The sequence below is a fragment of the Vipera berus genome (assembly GCF_964194415.1).
Source record: "Vipera berus genome assembly, chromosome: W".
NCBI lineage: Eukaryota > Metazoa > Chordata > Lepidosauria > Squamata > Viperidae > Vipera > Vipera berus.
Window position 1 is genome coordinate 75,099,435 of NC_138210.1, and position 20,148 is coordinate 75,119,582.

The 20,148-nt window shown below is 50.0% G+C and overlaps 2 protein-coding genes across 8 annotated transcripts in view; one reads left to right on the plus strand and one right to left on the minus strand.

The window, feature by feature from the left end:
- The window catches only part of LOC308676625 (solute carrier family 2, facilitated glucose transporter member 4-like), a 32,809-nt gene extending 29,495 nt beyond the window's left edge, over positions 1 to 3,314 (plus strand). For all 7 annotated transcript variants that reach the window (XM_081342559.1, XM_081342560.1, XM_081342562.1 and 4 more), the window contains exons 9-11: positions 371 to 472; positions 1,079 to 1,282; positions 2,293 to 3,314. In XM_081342559.1, coding sequence (XP_081198685.1) covers positions 371 to 472; positions 1,079 to 1,282; positions 2,293 to 2,496 — 510 coding nt within the window. In that variant the 3' untranslated portion in view covers positions 2,497 to 3,314. The remainder of the gene's footprint in view (positions 1 to 370; positions 473 to 1,078; positions 1,283 to 2,292) is intronic.
- A 4,720-nt stretch (positions 3,315 to 8,034) lies between these two features.
- LOC308676765 (Y-box-binding protein 2-like) lies at positions 8,035 to 19,810 on the minus strand. Its single transcript, XM_081342786.1, has 10 exons — positions 19,547 to 19,810; positions 17,882 to 17,945; positions 15,084 to 15,117; positions 13,467 to 13,556; positions 13,061 to 13,348; positions 11,873 to 11,985; positions 10,161 to 10,335; positions 9,401 to 9,580; positions 9,079 to 9,171; positions 8,035 to 8,499 (listed from the first exon to the last, which is right to left on the minus strand). The coding sequence occupies exons 1-9, from the start codon at positions 19,716 to 19,718 to the stop codon at positions 9,121 to 9,123; spliced, it is 1,167 nt and encodes a 388-aa protein (XP_081198912.1). The 5' UTR covers positions 19,719 to 19,810; the 3' UTR covers positions 8,035 to 8,499; positions 9,079 to 9,120.
- Positions 19,811 to 20,148: the final 338 nt, after the last annotated feature.

The following is a 20,148-nucleotide window of genomic DNA, read 5'->3' on the forward strand; positions in this document are numbered from 1 at the left end:
ATAGGGTGACTTTCTTAATAGATGGTGGGTAGGAGGTGAACGTAATATAACTTGACTTCAGCAAAGTGGAGAAAAAAGAGACTACAGCTGGGGGATTCTGGGCGTTGAAGTCCACCAGTCGTAAACTCTGCTATCAATAATTTGCTCCAGAAATTGATATAAACATTGAAATAAAAGAATAACAGAGTTGGGAGGGACCACGGAGGTCTTCTAGTCCAACCCCCTGCTCAATTTGCGATAAGAATCGAAATTTGCTATCCATAACTTGCTATAGAAATCAAGCAGCTGTTAGGATCGCCCACCTACCCCACCCTGCTTCCTCTGGGGAGGACTCCTGGCGGCTTTTGCTCACCTGTTTCCTCTCTTCCAGGTGTTCCTGGTCGAGCGGGCGGGAAGACGGACGTTACACATGGTGGGCTTATTTGGGATGGGCATCTGTGCCCTGTTGATGATGACCTCGCTTCTCCTTTTGGTGAGTAGCTGGACCAAGGGTGCCCCTCTTGAGGGCTGGAATTCACTGCAAACAACATCTGGTGGCGGTGAGTTCCACCGTCGCTTAATCCGAACCAAGAGATATCCCATTTCCTTTTGCGAGACAGGAAAATGCATGTGTCCTCCCCACTCCAGCGGGTCACCGAAAGGGCCCTTTTCACCACAGGGAGGGGATCGCAATCGGTCCCCAAATTTCTGCCGCTAAGCAAGACAAGTCATTAAGCGAGTTTTGCCCTGTCGTGTGACCTTTCCCAACAAAATCCCTGCCATTGTTAAGCTAGTCGTTAAGGGAATCTGGGTCTTCCCCACTGACTTTGCTTGTCAGACGGGATCACGTGATCCCTCTGGGACGCTGCGACCGTTGTAAATAGGAGTCGGTTGCCAAGCGGCCGAATTTGGATGACCTGACCGCAGGGACACTGCGACGGTTATTAAGTGTGAAAAACGGTCACGGGTCCCTTTTTTCCAGTGCCGTTGGTAAGTTCGGTCACTAAACAAAACGGTTGTAAATCAAGGACCGACTTGTTTGGGACTTTGCCGTCCAGAAAAATCCGCTGAGAAAAAATCTGTCTCCTGCCCTTGACAGAAAAGTGTTGCCTGGATGGGTTACTTGAGCATGGTGGCTATTTTCGCCTTCGTGGCCTTCTTCGAGATTGGGCCGGGCCCCATCCCGTGGTTCATCGTGGCCGAGCTGTTCAGCCAGGGGCCCCGTCCGGCTGCCATGGCGGTGGCCGGCTTTGCCAACTGGACTAGCAACTTCATCGTCGGCATGAGTTTCCCCTCCATCCAGGTCAGCCTGAGGCCGCAGTAAGGCCATATTTTTAGTCCTTGCTTTCCGGTGTTGTTCGATGGTGCGTAAAGAAGCTTTTCGCCATCGGCTGATTATCTGAATGGCATAGCACCAAAGGAGAGAGGGAGGAGGAGGGAAGAGGAAAACAAAACTCTCGGAGATCAACCCTTCAGTTATAGAGGGCTGGACTAGAAGACCTCCAAGGTCCCTTCCAGCTCTATTCTATTCTATTCTATTCTATTCTACTCTACTCTATTCTATTCTGTTCTGTTCTGTTCTGTTCTGTTCTGTATTTTATTATTCTATTCTATTCTATTCTATTCTATTCTATTCTATTCTATTCTATTCTATTCTATTCTATTCTATTCTATTCTATTCCTTATTTCTAATTCTATTCTGTTCTGTTCTGTTCTGTTCTGTTCTGTTCTGTTCTGTATTTTATTATTCTATTCTATTCTATTCTATTCTATTCTATTTTTTATTATTCTATTCTATTCTGTATTTTATTATTCCATTCTATTCCATTACTTATTTTATTATTCTATTCCATTCTATTCTATTCTGTATTTTATTATTCTATTCTATTCTATTCTATTCTATTCTATTCTATTCTATTCTATTCTATTCTGTATTTTATTATTCTATTCTATTCTATTCTATTCTATTCTATTCTATTCTATTATATTCTGTATTTTATTATTCTATTCTATTCTATTCTATTCTATTCTATTCTATTCTATTCTATTCTATTCTATTCTATTCTATTCTATTCTATTCTATTCTATTCCAACCCTATGTTTTCTATGATTTTGGGCGGGAAGGTAGACTAGAAGACCTCCAAGGTGCCTTCTAGCCGTGTGTCTCTATGATCTTGGGCAGCGGGTTGGACCTGAAGACCTCCAAGGTCCCGTCCAGCCCTTTGTTTTCTATGATATTGGGCGTAGGGGTGGGGGTTGGACTAGAAGACCTCAAGGTCCCTTCCAACTCTGTCCTTCTGTTCCCCCTGGCAGGAGGCCATTGGCCCTTACGTCTTCCTCCTCTTCGCCATCCTGCTCTTCATCTTCTCCGCCTTCACCTACCTCAAGGTGCCTGAGACTCGGGGGCGCACCTTTGATGACATTGCCGCCACATTCCGACGTACCCCGTCGTTGCTGGACCGGGAGATCAAGCCTTACACGGAGCTGGATGAGCTGAGCCCGGACGGTCACGAATGAAGACGGGGGGGTGTGGGGTGGGCGTGGGCGTGGCCGGGATGGGAGTTTGCGGAGAGGGAAAGGAGACCACAAGGCACGGAATCAGGGACGGTGGCAAAAAAAGAGCGGGTTTTGTTCAGCACTTTACAGCCTGGAGGCTTGGCCGGAAGATCTCAGGGTCTCGGCCAAACGGTTTCTTGGGTCCGGTTGCCTTTATTATTATTGTTATTATTATTATTTTCTAATTGTTCGTTTTTAAGAGAAAAGCAATCGATTGTTTTCATCGGACGGTCCGGGAGGGCAGGTGTCACGGTCACTGCTGTAAATAAGGCTTTGGGGTGGAAAGATGCCCTCTGGGTAGCCCCGTTTGGCCTAGATTGTTTCCCCCTCAGTTTCCTAGAGCACTTTCGGAAGCTTGAACCAGTCCCCCCCACCCCCCAAGGAAAGAAAGACACAGACTGGCTGCCAACGAACCCTCTTCCGAAGACTTTTCTTCCTTTTGTACCTGGCTGGCTTGGGATCGTGCTAAGCCCTGAGTGCCCCAGAGCATGGGCAGAGTTCCTTGCTGACCCTTCAGGAGGTTCCCACAGGCAGGCTTACTCTTTTCCCCGATCCAGAATATCCATTTTTCCCAGGAAACGTTTGACACCTTCTAGACCAGGGGTGTCCAAACGTGGCCCCTTTAAGACCTGTGGACTTCGACTCCCAGAATTCCTCAGCCGTTCCTTTTTTCATTTTAGTTTTTTAAACTTTGCTGAAGTCAAGATATATTACGCCAACTGCATTCCCACCATCTATTAAGAAAGTTACCCGATCAAAAAATAAAAGTAGTCCGGTCACATTTGTTTCTGTCCTATAAACACTGAGTTCTGGTAAAAGCTTGCCGGCTGGGGAATTCTGGGAGTTGAAGTCCACAATGCTTAAAGTGGCCAAGACTGGAAAAACCTCAGACTAGACATCAAACCCTGAATGTGTGATTAAGGCTGAGGCCAAACAAGAAGATGGCGACCGAAGAGGTGGGATGACCTGTAGACCTTCTCTGGTCCTCCACGGTGACCTTGTGACTCCTAAGCCCATCTCCAGAGAAAGGACTACAAGTTCCCTGCCAAGGCCTGCAAGATTTGGAGAGAGAGGGAGGCTGCTTTCTGTGGACCAGTGTTTCCAGCCTCAGCAACGTTAAGAAGGGTGGACTTCAACTCCCAGAATTTGTGGGCTTCCACTGACTCCCAGAATTCCCCAGCCAGCATTTTTGGCTTCAACTAACTCCCAGAATTCCCCGGCCAGCATTTGTGGGCTTCCACTAACTCCCAGAATTCCCTAGCCAGCATTTGTGGGCTTCCACTAACTCCCAGAATTCCCCAGCCAGCATTTGTGGGCTTCCACTAACTCCCAGAATTCCCCGGCCAGCATTTGTGGGCTTCAACATATCCCAGAATTCCTCAAACAGCGTGCATGTTCTTCAGCGGCCACTGTTGAATTCTGGGAGTTGAAGTCCACCCGTCTTAAGAGTCGCTGAGGCTGAGAAGCACTGCAATATACAACTTTCCCTCGGTTGCTACCTTGGGTGGGTGGGGGATTCCCCCCCGCCCCGTTGACCCCTGTTTCCTGGACCTCCCTCTGAGTCGGGGGTCCGAGTGCGAGAGACAGAGCTGAATGGACCTCTTGCAATGAAAGCCTCACACCACATGACCCGTTCCTGGTGCCGGGTCATGATCAGGTGGCACAGTTAACACCCCCCCCTCCCCGCAGCCTTCTTCAGCCTCTCCTGGGTCCCCATGATTATGAGACCACTGCCCCCCCCCCGCCCCAAAACCACTACAGATGTTTGCCCTGAGATTAAAAAAGGGGAGAAAAAAACCTTATACTGGAGCTGAAAGTTGTTAGGATTAAAAAAAAGGAAAAAAAGGCTGCAAATTACAAAAAAAGGGTGGTTTTGCAAGGGACTTATTTTGCTGAGCACATTCACGTACCAATAAAGGAGAATATGTGTAGCTCAGGGATGAAATGAGGGGTGGTCCCTAGTGCTCTCTGAGCTGGGTGATTTTCTTGCAGACGTCTCGTGACCCAACTTGGTTACATCATCAGGGCTAGGAGGGTGGGGGGGTTGCACACCGGAAGGGGGGAGGAGGAGGAGGAGGAGGAGAACTAATGGATCCTTGGTGCTCTCTGAGCTGGGTGGTTTTCTGGCAGACGTCTCGTGACCCAACTAGGGAACATCATCAGGGCTAGAAGGGAGAGTGGGGTTTGTTCAGGACTGAGCTGGTTTGAACCTGGTTTAATTCTGCCCGTCCACAGCTCAGGAACTCCCTTTTTTTTCAAAGACGGGAACATTAATTAATGGAATTAATTTTGGAGCAAAGATCTGTGGTTGTCTTACACTTTCTAAAATGGCCTTAGGTTTCGATTCCTTCTTTGATTCCTCCGTGCTTTTAAACCCCTGCAATTTTCAAGAACCTTTTTGCATCTATAAAGAGTGCCTAGAATTGGGTTATTTCTATTTTATTATTTTATTATATTATTTTATTTATTTTGTTTTATTTTATATATTTTATTTTATTTTATTTTGCTATGAAATCATGGAGTTTTAAAAACAGAAGCCAGACAGTCAAAAACGGAGAAATGAAAAAGATGCGAGACTCTACGCATTTTTTTTTTTAAAAAAGGATCTTTTTCCTCCAACTTTGTATAATTGCAGAACGGAGTTTGTTCAGAGGGGGCTTTGTGTCGCGCGGGGAAAAAAATGTCTTAACCTAGCCGGTGGGTTTTTGCGTGCGCGTGTGTGTGCATGTTTAATTTTGTATTTCTAGGGGGGGGAAACGGTATTTGTATATAAAGAATAGATGGCTATACACTGTTTGGATGCTCGGCCATTTCCTAAAAAGGCAAGTCTCTTGAAGGCCACGGGAATGTTAAGATGCCACGCCAAATCTCGGTTAATCGCTTTAAGACAAACCAGGAGAAGGTTTTTCTCCCAAATGCGTCCTTGGTGGGTCCCTGCAGAGAGTTCTTCCTGAAGAACTTTGGAGCAATCCTGGACTTCCTTCGGCCGATATTTACACGGCTTCCTTTTCTGAGAAACTTCTGACCTTGTCTGAGAATGTGGCTTTTTATCCCAATGCCCCCCAGGGCTTGCATTTTCCCAGAGCAGGGAAGGGGGGGGGAAAGAGAAATATTTCTGGCATCTTTAGGCAAAGCAGCTGAATCAGCTCCCCAGCCAGCAGCATTTGATGGGCTGCAAAGACTTGGCCCATCTGACAGGGGTGTGTGTGTTTGTGTGTGTGTGTGTCGCACCCTGCTGTTTCTCCTCAGATTTCTCCCCCCCCCCACCCCATGGGCTCTTAGAACATAGAATCTAAGGAAGAGACCTTGGAGGTTAATGAATAGAATAGAATAGAATAGAATAGAATAGAATAGAATAGAATAGAATAGAATAGAATAGAATAGAATAGAATAGAATAGAATAGAATAGAATAGAATAGAATAGAATAGAATAGGAATAGGAATAGGAATAGGAATAGGAATAGGAATAGGAATAAGAATAAGAATAAGAATAAGAATAAGAATAAGAATAAGAATAAGAATAGGAATGGAATAAATATAGGAATGAATAATGGAATGGAATGGAATGGAATGGAATGGAATGGAATGGAATGGAATGGAATAGAATAGAATAGAATAGAATAGAATAGAATAGGAATAGGAATAGGAATAGGAATAGGAATAGGAATAGGAATAAGAATAAGAATAAGAATAAGAATAAGAATAAGAATAAGAATAAGAATAAGAATAGGAATGGAATGGAATGGAATGGAATGGAATAAATATAGGAATGAATAATGGAATAGAATAGAATAGAATAGAATAGAATAGAATAGAATAGAATAGAATAGAATAGAATAGAATAGAATAGAATAGAATAGAATATAGAATAGGAATAGAATAGAATAAATAGAATAGAAAATAGAATAGGATAGGATAGGATAGGATAGGATAGGATAGAATAGAATAGAATAGAATAGAATAGAATAGAATAGAATAGAATAGAATAGAATAGAATAGAATAGAACAGAACAGAACAGAACAGAATAAATATAGGAATGAAGAATAGAATAATAATAGAATAGAATAGAATGGAATGGAATGGAATGGAATAGAATAAATATAGGAATGAAGAATAGAATAATAGAATAGAATGGAATGGAATAGAATAGAATAAATATAGGAATGAAGAATAGAATAGAATTCTCCCTGCCTGGAGAATAGGTGGACACCCCTCTCCCCTCTTCTTTGGGGCAGCCCCTCAAATAATGAAATGCTGCTATCATGTCCCCCCTTGTCTTCCTCTTCATTAAACTGGACACCCCCAATTCCAGCCACTGTTCCTTACAAGTTTTAGCCTCCAGTCCCCTGATCACCTTTGTTGCTCTTCTCTGCACTCTTTCAAGACCCTTAGCATCTTTTTTGTATTGTGATGCAAGAACTGTGGGTAGGAACTACCTGACATTTTTTTTTGGGGGGGGGAAACAAAGAGTCCCACCCAGGTGCACGGCTTCTCCTGGGCAGACCTGAGCCAAGCACTAATAATAATAAAGTTGGAAGGGACCTTGGAGGTCATCTAGTCCAACCCCCTGCTCAGGCAGGAAACCCTATACCTCTCCCCTGTGTCAACATGGCATTTCCCGGGTGGGAAGAAGCTGCCACTCCTGGGCGCTGGAAAAGGAGCCAAATTCGGAAAAGCCAGCAAGGCTCAACCCTTGAGGCGGGACAAGGCTGCAGACACCCCCAACTTAACAGAATCCCTTCCTAACAGAGGTCGTCTAATCCAGCCCCGGACCACACCAGACAAATGGCTGCCCAGTCTCTTCTTCAACGCCTCCAGGGACGGAGCACCTGCAACTTCTGGTGGCAAGTCGTTCCGCTGACTAATTGTCCTGTAACTACTCAGCAGTCCTTTCCAAACAAGGGGCCAGTTTTGCCGGCCACATCTGTCTTTCCAGAAGGGATTACAAAGCCCTGGCATCCTCCTGTCAAGCATTGGCTGCAATTCCTTCAAGGCAAAAAGATTGCCCGGATTGTCGAGTTCCTTTCCTTAACACACAACTGGAACCCAGAAAGCCCAACTCGCAACCTTTGCGTGCTCCACCCGGCAAAAGTTTGCTTCCCTTCTGTGCAATTCTGGGCGGGGGGGGGTTGGACTAGATGACCTACAAGGTCCCTTCCAACTCTTTGTTTATTCTAAATTCTAATTTTCAAGAAAGCACCCTGAGAAATCTCTGCCGGAAGTGGTTTGCCCTCCCAGGGCAGAGAGAAAGTGAGTGGCTTGAGATCTCCTGGCTGATTCTGCGGCTGAGGCAGCACTCGAACTCGGAGCCTCCCAAGTTTCTAGTCCGAAGCTTCCACCGCGAACGCCCCACGCCGTCTCCCGTGGCTTACGTTTTGCCAAACCAAGACCTGCCCTCCCCCCACGACCCCCCCCACCCCCCACGGCCGTCACCGGGAAGAATTTTTTGACAGCTTTTCAGAGAAAAGACAGCGACGGAAAAACCCTGCCTTCCAGTTTAAAAATACCTTTTAATTGTCGACAGAAAAACAGGGGACGTACGCAAGCTCTGTGCAAATTTTTTTTTTCCTTTTTACTGACGCCCAAACTGCACACAATGGTTCACACGGGGTGTTCTTCAAACAATGGGTGGGGGGGGGGGAAGGAAAAAAAATTAACTCAAGATTCAACAGCCAGTTTTTCTATTTTTTTTTCCTTTAAACTGGCAAAAAGCTGTGGGGAGGAGACAGACAAACCCCTCTGAAGTTTTGTGGGGTTGTTTTTTTTTAAAGCAAAGTTTCCTTTCTTTCTGGTCACGTATTTTTCCCCCCCCCCTATCCCGTCAGGTTTATCCTTTTTTTTTTCTTTTCCCCTTTTTAACATTTTAGGGCTTCAACAGCAGCAAAGAGGGTTTATTGGTGAAGTCTGGGGTCTCTTCAAGTGCAGGATGAGGTAACTTGGGTTTGGAGGCACATTCTGGATACCTGCAAAAAAGGAAGGAAGGAAAGATAAATCAGACACGGATGGAGGATTGCAGGAAGCGGAGAAAAAACCCAGATTTCTCCTCCCCCCCCCAAAAAAAACCAACAAATTGGTGCATTTGAGAGACGCCCAGCCAATGAAGCAGCATTTGGAGCATTAAAAAAAAATCTGCTCTGTTTTTTTTAAAAAATTAACCCCCTTCCTTTGCATTCCTGAAGTCTGGTAGCTTTCAGACACACACACACACACACGCGCATAGAAACCCTCCTCAATTTATCAAAAGAAAAGAGTAAAAACTTTAAAAGACAGGGTCTAAAAAAGTTAAATTCGGAGGGTCCCGACCGAGCGGGCATTTTATTGTTAGCGGCTGGCAAACCCCTCCGTCTCTTTTCACCCAGCCCGGCGCGACAAACAAACCAGAGTTGGAGGAAGCCACCACCCGACCCGACAAGCCGCAAACAATGACAACAGGAATAGTAAAAGTCGGAAGGGACCCAGGAGGTCATCCAGCCCAACCCCCGCCCTGCTCGGGCAGGAAACCCCTTATATCCCAGTCTCGAGACAAATTAAAAGCCCCTTACCAGATCACAGCTCTCGGCATCCCCTCGGCGTGTGCAGGCTCTTCACGCCAGTAAAGCTGGGGCAAGCTCTCCCCCAGGCTCGGGTGTTGAAATCTGCCAAGGCAAAGAAGCGGGTTCGGATCCCTGCCCAGCGGGGGAAATGGCACTGCTGGCCCAGATGTGGCTCAAGAGAGACCCCTGGTGGCCCGCTAAGGCATTGCAGGGCCCCTTTGCAGCCCACGCAGCCCCGGGGAGAAGCTGGAGATGGGGACCCTCTTTGGGAACGGGGTGTGTGTGTGTTTAACCAGGGGTTCAAGCCCCCACCCCACCACCCCTTGCTTACATCCACAAGCTGTTGCTGGATTTCCAGCAGCGGCTGGGCACCCCCTTCCTGGGCGGGGGAAGCAGGCTTGCTGGCTTCGACCCCAGCGTCTTGAGTCATCACCGGGGTGCTGGCAGCTGGGGTGTCCCCCCCGGCAGCCGCGGAGCTGGGGGCCGGCTGCTCCTTAGCATTGGCATTGGCCTAGGGCGGAAGAGGACAAGGCTGGGATTTTGTAGGGAAGGGAAGCCCTGCGCACAGAATACGATTCAGTCAATCGAGCCTGCGCAGAACACGATCCGGTCAGTTGCTGGCACCCAGTTGTTTCCTCCCACCCCACCCCCATTTACACTATTGTTTTTTAATGACAGTTGCCGGTCCCAATTAGCATCGTTGTTAAGCAAGGACGACCTGAAGCATTCCCCAGAAGCAAAGAGAATTTAAATCGGATAAAGAGAAAAAGCAAAATCTGGGTTGGGAAGGCAGACTTTCAAAAAGGTTTTCCACCCATCCTGCCTGCCTGGGGCACCCAGCGATTCTCTGGAAGGGAAATCAGGGATCCCTCTTAGGAGAACCCCCCCCACACACACACACAAAATTGTGGAGTCCAGAGCCGTTCTGGAAAAAAATAAAAGAGAACAGCAAAGACAGGCGCTTTAGCTCGACCTTGCGGTCCTCACTCGAACTCAGAACAAGGGCTCAAAATCAAAAGTCGGCCGTGCTCGGGTCCTCCGGCACCCCACCCATCACACACACCCCTCTCCCCAATTTCCCTGCCCCTCACCTCCGTGGCCGTCTGGCGAGCCCCAGATGGCTGCTGGCGTCGACGCTGGAAGTAAGGCCGGTTACGTTGCCGTTGAGGCTCGGGACGGATCCCGTCCGCTGGGGCCTGGGCGGCTTTTGTCTCGCCGTCTCCCCCCTCGGTGGTGGGCTGCTGCGGAGGGCGGGGGCGAAAAGGTCTGGGCAGGACACAGAGGGGTTGGGGGGGTGAGTTAACTCGCAGCCTTCTTCCCCCTAGAGCAGAAGCAGCTTTCTGCATAGGAAATTCCCTCCAGGAATTGCCCATCGCAATTTGACAGTCTAGTTAAATTGGAATGGAATGGAATAATAAAATACGGAACGGAACAGAACAGGACAGGACAGAATAATAAAATATAGAATAGGAATAGGAATAGGAATAGGAATAGGAATAGGAATAGGAATAGAATAGAATAGAATAGAATAGAATAGAATAGAATAGAATAGAATAGAATAGAATAGAATAATAGAATAGAACAAATAAAATAAAATACAGAATAGAATAGAGCAGAATAGAATAATAAAATATAGAATAGAATAGAAATAAAATATAGAATAGAAATAAAATATAGAATAGAATTAAAATATAGAATAGAATAGAATAGAATAGAATAGAATAGAATAGAATAGAATAGAATAGAATAGAATAGAATAGAATAGAATAGAATAGAATAGAATAGAATAGAATAGAATAGAATAGAATAATAAAATACGGAATAGAATAGAATAATAAAATATGGAATAGAATAGGAATTCTTTATTCTTTACTATCTCTAGTGCAGAAGCTCTCAAGTGTACATACAAGCAGCGATAAATCATAATCGTAATTATAAAATACCACCATAGGACACTAAATATAACCTTAAATAAAGACATGATAGCTGGAGATAAATAAGAAAGCACTGCGGTTTTCAAAAAATTGGAGTGACAGGCATAAGCTAAACGTTTAGTAGTGTCTCTCAACTTGGGCAACTTGAAGACAGGTGGACTTTGACTCCCAGAATTCCCTAGCCATCAAGAGTTTACCAAAATTCAGCATGGCTAGGACGAGAGCAAGTGGGATTACTTTTATCCCATGCTTTGATAGGGTAACTTTCTTAATAGATGGCGGGAATGCGGTAGATGTAATAATATACCTTCACTTCAGCAAAGTGAAAAAAACAACAATCAAAAACTGTGACAAGCTGCCATTAAAGGTTAAAGGTAAGCTAAATGGCATGACAATTAAAAGATGAAGTGATAATGCTGGATGGGGAATTCTGGGAGTTGAAGTCCGCCCGTCTTCCCGTTGCCCAGGTTGAGAAACACTGATTTAGCCAATTGCTTACTTAGGACAGAGTTATTCTGCTGAAAGTTGCTTGCTAACAAGGAGAGAGAAACCTTCCAGATTCCATTTGTGCCCATTGTTTGATTGGCACCGCCCAACCTTGGTCAGGATTTCCCAGGACTGGGGATCCTGGCTTGTCCCATCGACCCGCCTGGCCGGCAAACTAGGTCACTTCCTCCCCCCGAACAACCTTCCCCGGGGAGTCTCCTGACTCTATTTGCCCACAATTCTGCCCTCTGCCCCCAAACCCGTGGGGACAAACGGGCTCTCCTCAACTGTGCCAAGACAGCCCAGTCTTAACCGGGGGAAGGCAAGCTTGGATCCTGGTAAGCTTCCCCGGGGGACAGGGTGGGGGGTGGAGAAAGAATTGCCTGCGGTATCTGGGGCGGAATCGAGGTGCCGCGGATCTCTCGCCCGCCTGGATCTGCTGAGACTGGTCTCCTTCAGGCTGGGTGGCATCTTTGGGGTCTGTGCCGTCAGAGCCCTGGGAAGAAGGAAGAGCGGGATCAGAAGAAGAGAAGGAAGAGAGCTGGGAGGGAGCCGGGAGGTCATCTAGTCCAACCCCTTGCTCAGGCGGGAGACCCTAGAGCAGGAGTAGGCAACCTCGGCTCTTTTATGACTCGTGGACTTCAACTCCCAGAATTCCTGAGCCAGCCATGCTGAGGGGAAAGGGAGAGGTTTCCAAGCTGAGCCAGGCTGGCTCAGGAATTCTGGGAGTTGAAGTCCAGGAGTCATAAAAGAGCCGAGGTTGCCTACCCCTGGCCTAGGCCACTCCACACAGCATAACAACAGAAGAAGAGAGCTGGAAGGGACCTTGGAGGTCCTCTAGTCCAGCCCCCTGCTCAAGCAGGAGACCCTACGCCGTTTCAGACAAATACATAAAGTACTCAGAATAGGGCTAAAAGGGACCTTGGAGGTCTTCTAGTCCAACCCCTGCTCAACCCTGTACCATTCCAGATGGGGTCCGGCTCTGAGAGGTGTCCAGCCTCTGGCACAATTCTGGGAGGGCTGGGAAGTGGGAGGGGGAAAATCTCATCAAAGAGCCCCCCCCCCCGCAAAAAAAATAAAAATCCGGAAGACACATCAGGAAAGCAGGAAGAGAAACAACGGAGCCGTGAAACGGCAACGGGGACAGGAGGGTCCCGACGGGTTTCTTCCGTCGACAGGGCCAGAAACCAGCAAAGACCCTTCCCCACCCAGACCCCTCCCCCCCACACTGCACCCCAAAACCAGGGGACACCCACCCGTCACCCTGAAAACCAAAGACGCGGGCTGTGGAAGAGAGTCTTTGCCACGTAGACTCTCAGCCTTTGCTTTTCCCGGGGCTGCCTGCAAAAGCCCCTTCCCCTTTTTGGCTGTGTGTGTGTGGGGGGAGTGGAGAGTCCTCCTTTGAGGGGGTGTCACAACCTCAGACAATTCCAGCCAGGTTAATTCTAAGCAGAGCAGGACTGGGGTGGTGGTGGGGGATTACTTGGCACAAGAAGCCAAAAAGACGAAAGGGGGGGGTTCTCTTCTTTTGACCCCTGGGACTGGCTCTGTGGGGGCCCCCCCAGACTCACTTCCACCATCTGGGCCTGCTGGCCCTGAGCCCGGGGCCCCCTCACAAATCTCCGGCGGAAGAAAAAAGGCGGGGGGCGCCTCCTGCGCGGGCGCTGCTGTACCCCCTCATCTGCTCTCTCCCCCTCGCTGACCGTCTCGGCGGCCCCCTCGGGCCGGGCAGCATCTGGGGGCAGCTGGGTCTGCCGGGGACGGGGGATAAACCGGCGGAAGCGACGGCGGTTGGGAGCATAGCGGCTGCCTTTCACGGGGACCCCGCCGGGCCCGGTGACATTGGCTGCTTCGGCCCCCTGTGGAAGATTTTAAAAAAAAGAAAAAAGGAGAGGGTCAGTGGGGAGACCACCACCACCCCCCATCAACTCAGCTCTGGAGGGACCCCCGGTGAAGTCACCACCCTGCTGGCTGTACCTTCTCGCCTTCCACCACATCAAACTCCACCGTCTCCCCGTCGCCAACACTTCGCAGGAATTTACGAGGATTGTTTCTCTTGATCGCCGTCTGGGGTGTGTGTAAAAAAACGGGGGGGGGAAAGCAGTGTGACCTTTGGTGTTGCGGGCACCCGAGTGTCCAGCCTTGGCAACTTGAAAACTTGTGGGCTTCAACCATCCCAGAATTCCCCAGTCAGCAGTTTGGAAAGGGCAGTTTTCTTAAGCAGACAAGGGGACCCCGGTAGACAGAACAGACCTGGACTTCAGCAATGTGCAAAAATAAATAAATCAAATAACCCAGCACAAGGTCAATTAATCAAAGATTTAAAGGGAGGTTAGAGGACATGACAAGTCAATGCCAAACTGCTGGATTCTGGGAGTTGAAGTCCAGAGCTCTTAAAAGTAGCCAAGGATGGACCTCCCTGATTGACACGGCGCTAGGTTCCCAAGCCCGCAGGTGTGCACAGGTCTAGCAAAAAGCCAAAAACTTGGCAGCCCTTCTATTTTATCTAACCAGTTAAATAAACCGAGTGATTGTGGGCAAGGTTACAGTTCTAAAAACTGTAATGGCAAATTACCATTACAAAAGCCAATTAAATAAACCAAGGGGATCCTGGGCAGGTTAACAAAGCTAAGACTGTAAAACAATTAAGGCAAATTATCGTTACAAATAAGATAATTTAGGATCAGGCTAAAAAAAAGAAAGAAAAGAATAAAATATCGTTAAAGCACCCGGAAAAATAAATGCAAGATAATTAAACTGACTAAGAGTAAAGCTGAAGAAGGAGCAGCAGACTTGGGGTACAGAGAGTTGTTTTTAAAAGTTGTGAAAAGGCCAGTGGGACTGGGACGTTACCCCTGGTTGTGGGCTTGGACAATCAAGATGACAAGTAAGTTAGCCAACGGCACAAAGAATGGGAGACCGCCCTTTTCCAAGCCTTTTATTGATTGATTGATATATATATATTTTGCAAGGCTGGCAATTAGGAATTGGCAAGCCGGCGAAGGACAGACGTGCAATTAAACGAGGAAGTTCGTTACTATCCGAGGGGGGGAGATAAGGCTATCGGCGTCTCCCAGGGTGGAGAGCTAAATAATTGCACCGAATTGGTGCTGCCAGCTAGCTGAAAGGAGAGAGGAATGATTGGCTTTGCAGGAATTATTCAGAGATCCCCTGAAATTCTCATAAATCCATACTGCCCCCTCCGATCCTGAAATTCTCATAAATCCATACTGCCCCCTCCGATTCTAGCTTTGCAAGCTTTAGCTGGGTTTTTTCACCGAAAAAGAGGAGCCGAAAAGCAAAACCAAGTTGACGGATGAGTTTATCCTTCAATGGGCTGGGCATTATTTTGCCTCTGTGTTGGTAACTTGGGCAACTTTCAGATCTGTGGACTTCAACTCCCAGAATTCCCTAGCCAGCACAGCTGGCTAGGGAATTCTGGGAGTAAAAGTCCACCAGTCTTAAAAGTGGCCAAGGTTGGACACCCCTGAATCTTCCTTGCTTTAACCATGGTGAAGGCTTAAGGGAGCAACGACGGGGGGGGGGGGAAAGAAATTAAAAAGGAAATTACATCACACGATGCTCAGTTCTTACCTGGTGCACAAACACATCCTCTTTGGTATCATTTCTGCAAAGAGAGAGAGAGAGAGAGGGAGGGAGGGAGAGAGAGAGAGAGAAAGAGAGAGAGAAAGAGAAAGAGAGAGAAAATATAAACCTTGAAATCCTTAATCTCTCGTGCTTAGCTTTGTTTGCACTGAATCGGGACTAAAATTAGGAGGGAAATTGGGAGCTTTAAGGAGATCTACCAGCCCCGTCTCCAAATTCTAGCCCATTTGGAAAACTCAGGAACCTGGTCTAGCATGAAACCAGCATCCAAGAGATGTCAGCTTGACCAAAGCTTATGCCAACTAATTAAAGGAATGAAGGTCGCCGATAACCCTGGTTTATCTCTCTTCAAAGGGGACGGCGTCCAATTAGCCTTTGTCCTCAAATTGATTATATATATATATATATATATTGCAACTGGATGCCTCTTTTGCACAGAGAGGCCCACCGTGAAAGTTTTAAATCTTCGAGCCACGGGAGGGGGGAAAGTCCCTCGATTTCCAGTGGATTTCTACCAGGAAGGAGTCCCAGGCACACCCAAATAAAAAAAGCAAGCCAAAGATACACAGAACATTTGTAGCTCAGGATTGGACTGAGGAGGAGGGGGGGCGATGTCCTCGGCGCTCTCTGAGCTGGGTGGTTTCCTTGCAGACGTTTCATGACCCAGCTAGGGAACGTCATCAGTGCTAGAAAGGACTGTATATAAACAGAGAGCATGTGCTCTTCCCTTCTAGCACTGGTGAGGTTGCCTAGTTGGGTTATGAAATGTCTGCAAGAAAGCCACCCAGCTCAGAGAGCACAAACGACCCCTCAGTCCTCCACGCTCTCCCCCCCCACTTTCTGGCCCTGATGATGTTACCTAAAGGTAAAGGTTCCCCCGCACGTGCGTGCTAGTCGTTTCCGACTCTAGGGGCCGGTGCTCATCTCCGTTTCAAAGCCGAAGAGCCAGCGCTTGTCCGAGGACGTCTCCGTGGTCATGTGGCCGGCATGACTAGACGCCAAAGGCGCACGGAACGCTGTTACCTTCCCACCGGAGTGGTCCCTATTTTCCTACTTGCATTTTTACGTGCTTTCGAACTGCTAGGTTGGCAGAAGCTGGGACGAGTAACAGGCGCTCACTCTGATACGCGGCACTCGGGATTCGACCCGCCAAACTGCCGACCTTCCGATTGACAAGCTCAGCGTCCTAACCCACTGAGCCACCGCGTCCCCTAATGTTACCTATTTGGGTGCTAAAATGTCTGCAAGAAAACCACCAAGTTCAGAGCACCAGGGACCCCACAGTCCTCTTCCTCCTCCTCCTCCTCCTCTTCCTCTCTTCTCTCCTTCCTCCATTCTGCAAACCCCACCCCCTTTTAGCACTGATGATGTTCCCTAGCTGGGCCCTAAAATGTCTGCAAGAAAACCAGCCAGCTCAGAGAGCAGCAAGGACCCCTCAGTTCTTCTCCTCCTCCTCCTCCCCTTCGCCTTCCTCTTCCTCCTCCTCCTCCCCCCTCCCTTCTAGCACTGATGTTGTTCCCTAGTTGGGTCATGAAACGTCTGCAAGGAAACCACCCAGCTCAGAGAGCGCCGAGGACGGCAGGGAACGAGAACTCTTCTTTGGGACTTTGCTGGAAGCCTCGTCCCATCAGCCTCGTCCCAAAAGCCTGGCACACGGGCCTGGGGCGCTTCACCCTTTCCCTAAAGCATGCAGCACAGCCCGAGGGGGCATCTCGGTACAAGGACAGACCCCAAAGATAAGGCCTGCCAGCTATTCCAACTTGGCTGGGCTAGCTGTTTGCTTAGCTTAGGCCACCCCGGTAAACATTTCTCTCTCTGGCAGGGCAGCCCAGCAAGCCAGCCCAGCTTTCGGAAACCACACAAACAGGGGAGGGGAAATAAGTCATCTGACCAGCTGCCAGCTTTGCCAGGTAAACTTTGGTCTCCTGACTCACTTGCTTTTTCTCCGAGGAGGAGGAGGAGGAGAAGGAAGTTGGCACGAACTAGTAGCTCCAAGCTCCAGGCTTCTCCAGTCAAGCCGCTTTGGGCAGTTAATTTAGGCTTGACCACGCAGGGACCACAGGAGGGGTAGAAATGCTAATATCCCAGTGGGATGCACCCCCATCTTGGATTATCTCTCTCTCTCTCTCTCTCACACACACACATACACACACACCCTCCCCCAATAAAGCAAGTTTGTTGCAAAGCACAGCCACAATGGAAGGAATCTCCTGGCTGGGTTCTTAACTGGACCACCCAAAGTTAACCGCTAAACCCGGCCAACAGTTAATTGGCTTAATTAACAATGATTAAACCGAGTTCAGTTTTGTGGGGTTGGTTTTTTCCCCCTCACCTTCCCCTCCCCACTGCGAGACCAGCAAAGGTTCTTGGTGGATTTAAACCCAGCTGATAATACGTACATCCAGATTGGGGGGGGGGGTCTTCAAACTTGGCCACTTTTAAGACTTGTGGACTTCAACTCCCAGAACTGACGAGTCTTAAAAGTGGCCAAGTTTGAAGAGCCCCTGACCCAGGGCCTTTGTAAAATAAAAATAAAAAAATTAAAATTAAAATTAAAATTAAAATTAAAATTAAAATTAAAATAATAAAAAAATAAAATAAAATAAAATAAAATAAAATAAAATAAAATAAATAAAATAAATAAAAAAATAAAATAAAATAAAATAAAATAAAATAAAATAAAATAAAATAAAAATAATAAAAATAAAAATAAAATAAAATAAAATAAAAATAAAACACTCCCAGTTAAAAGGTTTTTTTTTTTACACCTTTCAGGGAAAGCTCACCTGTTTATAAATCCATAGCCATTGCGGACGTTGAACCATTTCACCGTGCCCTGTACCTGGGTCGCTGGAAGCCGGGGGTGGGGGGGGGGGAATCGGGAAAAAAGAAAGACTGGTGACACTGGCCAAAGGACCTTTCTGTGCCCCCCACCCCCAAAGGAAGAGCTGCCGTTTTCGGAGCCGGCCATCTTCCTCTCCCCCCCCCCCCCCGCGCAAGGCCAGCTGGAACCCATCATCCTGGTCAAGGACGCCAGGCGAGCTCCGGGCTGGCTGTTGATATCCCGGCCTCTTTGTAGGTGGGGGAGTCTTAGCAGCCTCCCAGACACGCGGGACCACCTGCCGCCCACGCATTGCGGACCCCACGCTGGGGAATTAGAGCGCGGGGGGGGGGGCTTGGGGGACTTTTAAGCCTTTCTCCGAAAAGCAAGCGCATCGGTGCAAGTCGGAGCAAGACTCTTTCCTCCCGAAGCGCAGCGCAGGTTGCAGTTTCCAGCGGGGCTGGGGTCCGTCTGGCCCAAGCGGGACCCCCTTCCCCGCCTCCCTCCCCCCCTCTATAGGCAGAACCCCCCCCCCCGACTCTTCCTCCCCGCCAGCAAAGCTGGACCGCCGTCCCCGCGGGGTGGGCAGGAAGCGACGCCTCCCCTTCGCCAGTCCGGGAAAAACACCCGCCGCGGCATACTCCGCCACCCATCGTGCCCAGCCGCGCCGTCCCGAAGATAGAGGCGTGCTCTGACTGCCCTAAAGCCCACCTTCCGCGTGGCTGGAAATGGGAACTGGAGTCCTATGACGCCCCCCCCCCCCAGTTGGGAAAAGCGCCGGATAAAACCCATCATGCCCAGCCGGCCGCCAGAAAGCCCACCTCCCGCGACTCCAGATGATGGGACCTATAGTCCTGCGCCGCCCCCACCTCCACCTCCCACCCGCCAGTCCGGACAAGCGCCGGATAAAACCCATCATGCCCAGCCGGCCGCCAGAAAGCTCACCTCCCGCGACTCGGGATGATGGGACATATAGTCCTGCGCCGCCCCCACCTCCACCTCCCACCCGGCCAGTCCGGACAAGCGCCGGATAAAACCCATCATGCCCAGCCGGCCGCCAGAAAGCTCACCTCCCGCGACTCGGGATGATGGGACCTATAGTCCTGCGCCGCTCCCACCTCCACCTCCCACCCGCCAGTCCGGAGAAGCGCCGGATAAAACCCATCATGCCCAGCCGGCCGCCAGAAAGCTCACCTCCCGCGACTCGGGATGATGGGACATATAGTCCTGCGCCGCCCCCACCTCCACCTCCCACCCGGCCAGTCCGGACAAGCGCCGGATAAAACCCATCATGCCCAGCCGGCCGCCAGAAAGCTCACCTCCCGCGACTCGGGATGATGGGACATATAGTCCTGCGCCGCTCCCACCTCCACCTCCCACCCGGCCAGTCCGGACAAAACCCATCATGCCCAGCCGGCCTCCCGAAAGCTCACCTCCCGCGAGTCCGAGTGATGGGACCTATCGTCCGGCGTCACCCCTCCCCATTCCGGACAAGCGCCGGGAAGAAAAACCCATCCCGCCCAGCCGCAGCACGCTCCGGATGATGGGACCTGTAGTCCCGCCCCTCCCAGCGGCCGCCCACGCGAGGCCCGCGCCGGCAACGGCTCCTCCCGCGGCCCCGCCCCCTCACCTAGGACGCGCTTGGCCGCCTGGCTCCGAGGCGCGACGCCCCCGGTGGGCGCCGCCGGTTTGGCCACGCCGGCCGCGGGTTCCCCCGCCGGAATCTCCCCGGTGCCGCTGCCGGGAACGGCGGCTCCTCCTCCTCCGCCTCCGCCTCCGCCGCTCTCCGCCTCGCTCAGCATCCCCGCGCCGCTGCTGCCTCCGCCCGTTGGTGCCGCCGCCGCCGCCGCCGCCGCCGCTGCCGCTGCTGCTCCGGCCGCCGAACCCGCGCCTCGTGCCCGGGGACACACCCTCGCTCCTCGCGGCGCCCACGCCCAATCAGCAACGGCCGCTCCCGCCGGCCCCTCGCCCACGCGCGCTCCCGCCAATCGCCTGCCGCCGCCGCCCACTACCCGCCGCCGCCCGGCCTTTTATGCCCCGCCCGGACACGCCCCCCGCGCGCCCCCATTGGCCGCCCGCGCAGAACAGGTGTGGCGCTGGGCCACGTGGGGGCCGGGCCCGGCTCGGCTGCAGGTGCGGCTTCCCGGCGGAGCAGAGCCCGGGAAGGGGTCGCTCGGAGCTTTGGCGGGGAAGGGGGGGGTCTCTTCTGGCAGACGTTGCGGGGCCCGACTA

Bases quoted from the DNA above. Each gene is read 5' to 3' on its own strand.
- LOC308676765 (XM_081342786.1), bottom strand. From the start codon at position 19,718: ATGCTGAGCGAGGCGGAGAGCGGCGGAGGCGGAGGCGGAGGAGGAGGA. The intron at 15,118-17,881 runs GTGAGCTTTCCC...CTCTCTTTGCAG, and splicing joins GGCTATGGATTTATAAACAG to AAATGATACCAAAGAGGATG. The intron at 9,581-10,160 runs GTGAGGGGCAGG...CTTCCGCCCTAG, and splicing joins CTCGCCAGACGGCCACGGAG to GCCAATGCCAATGCTAAGGA.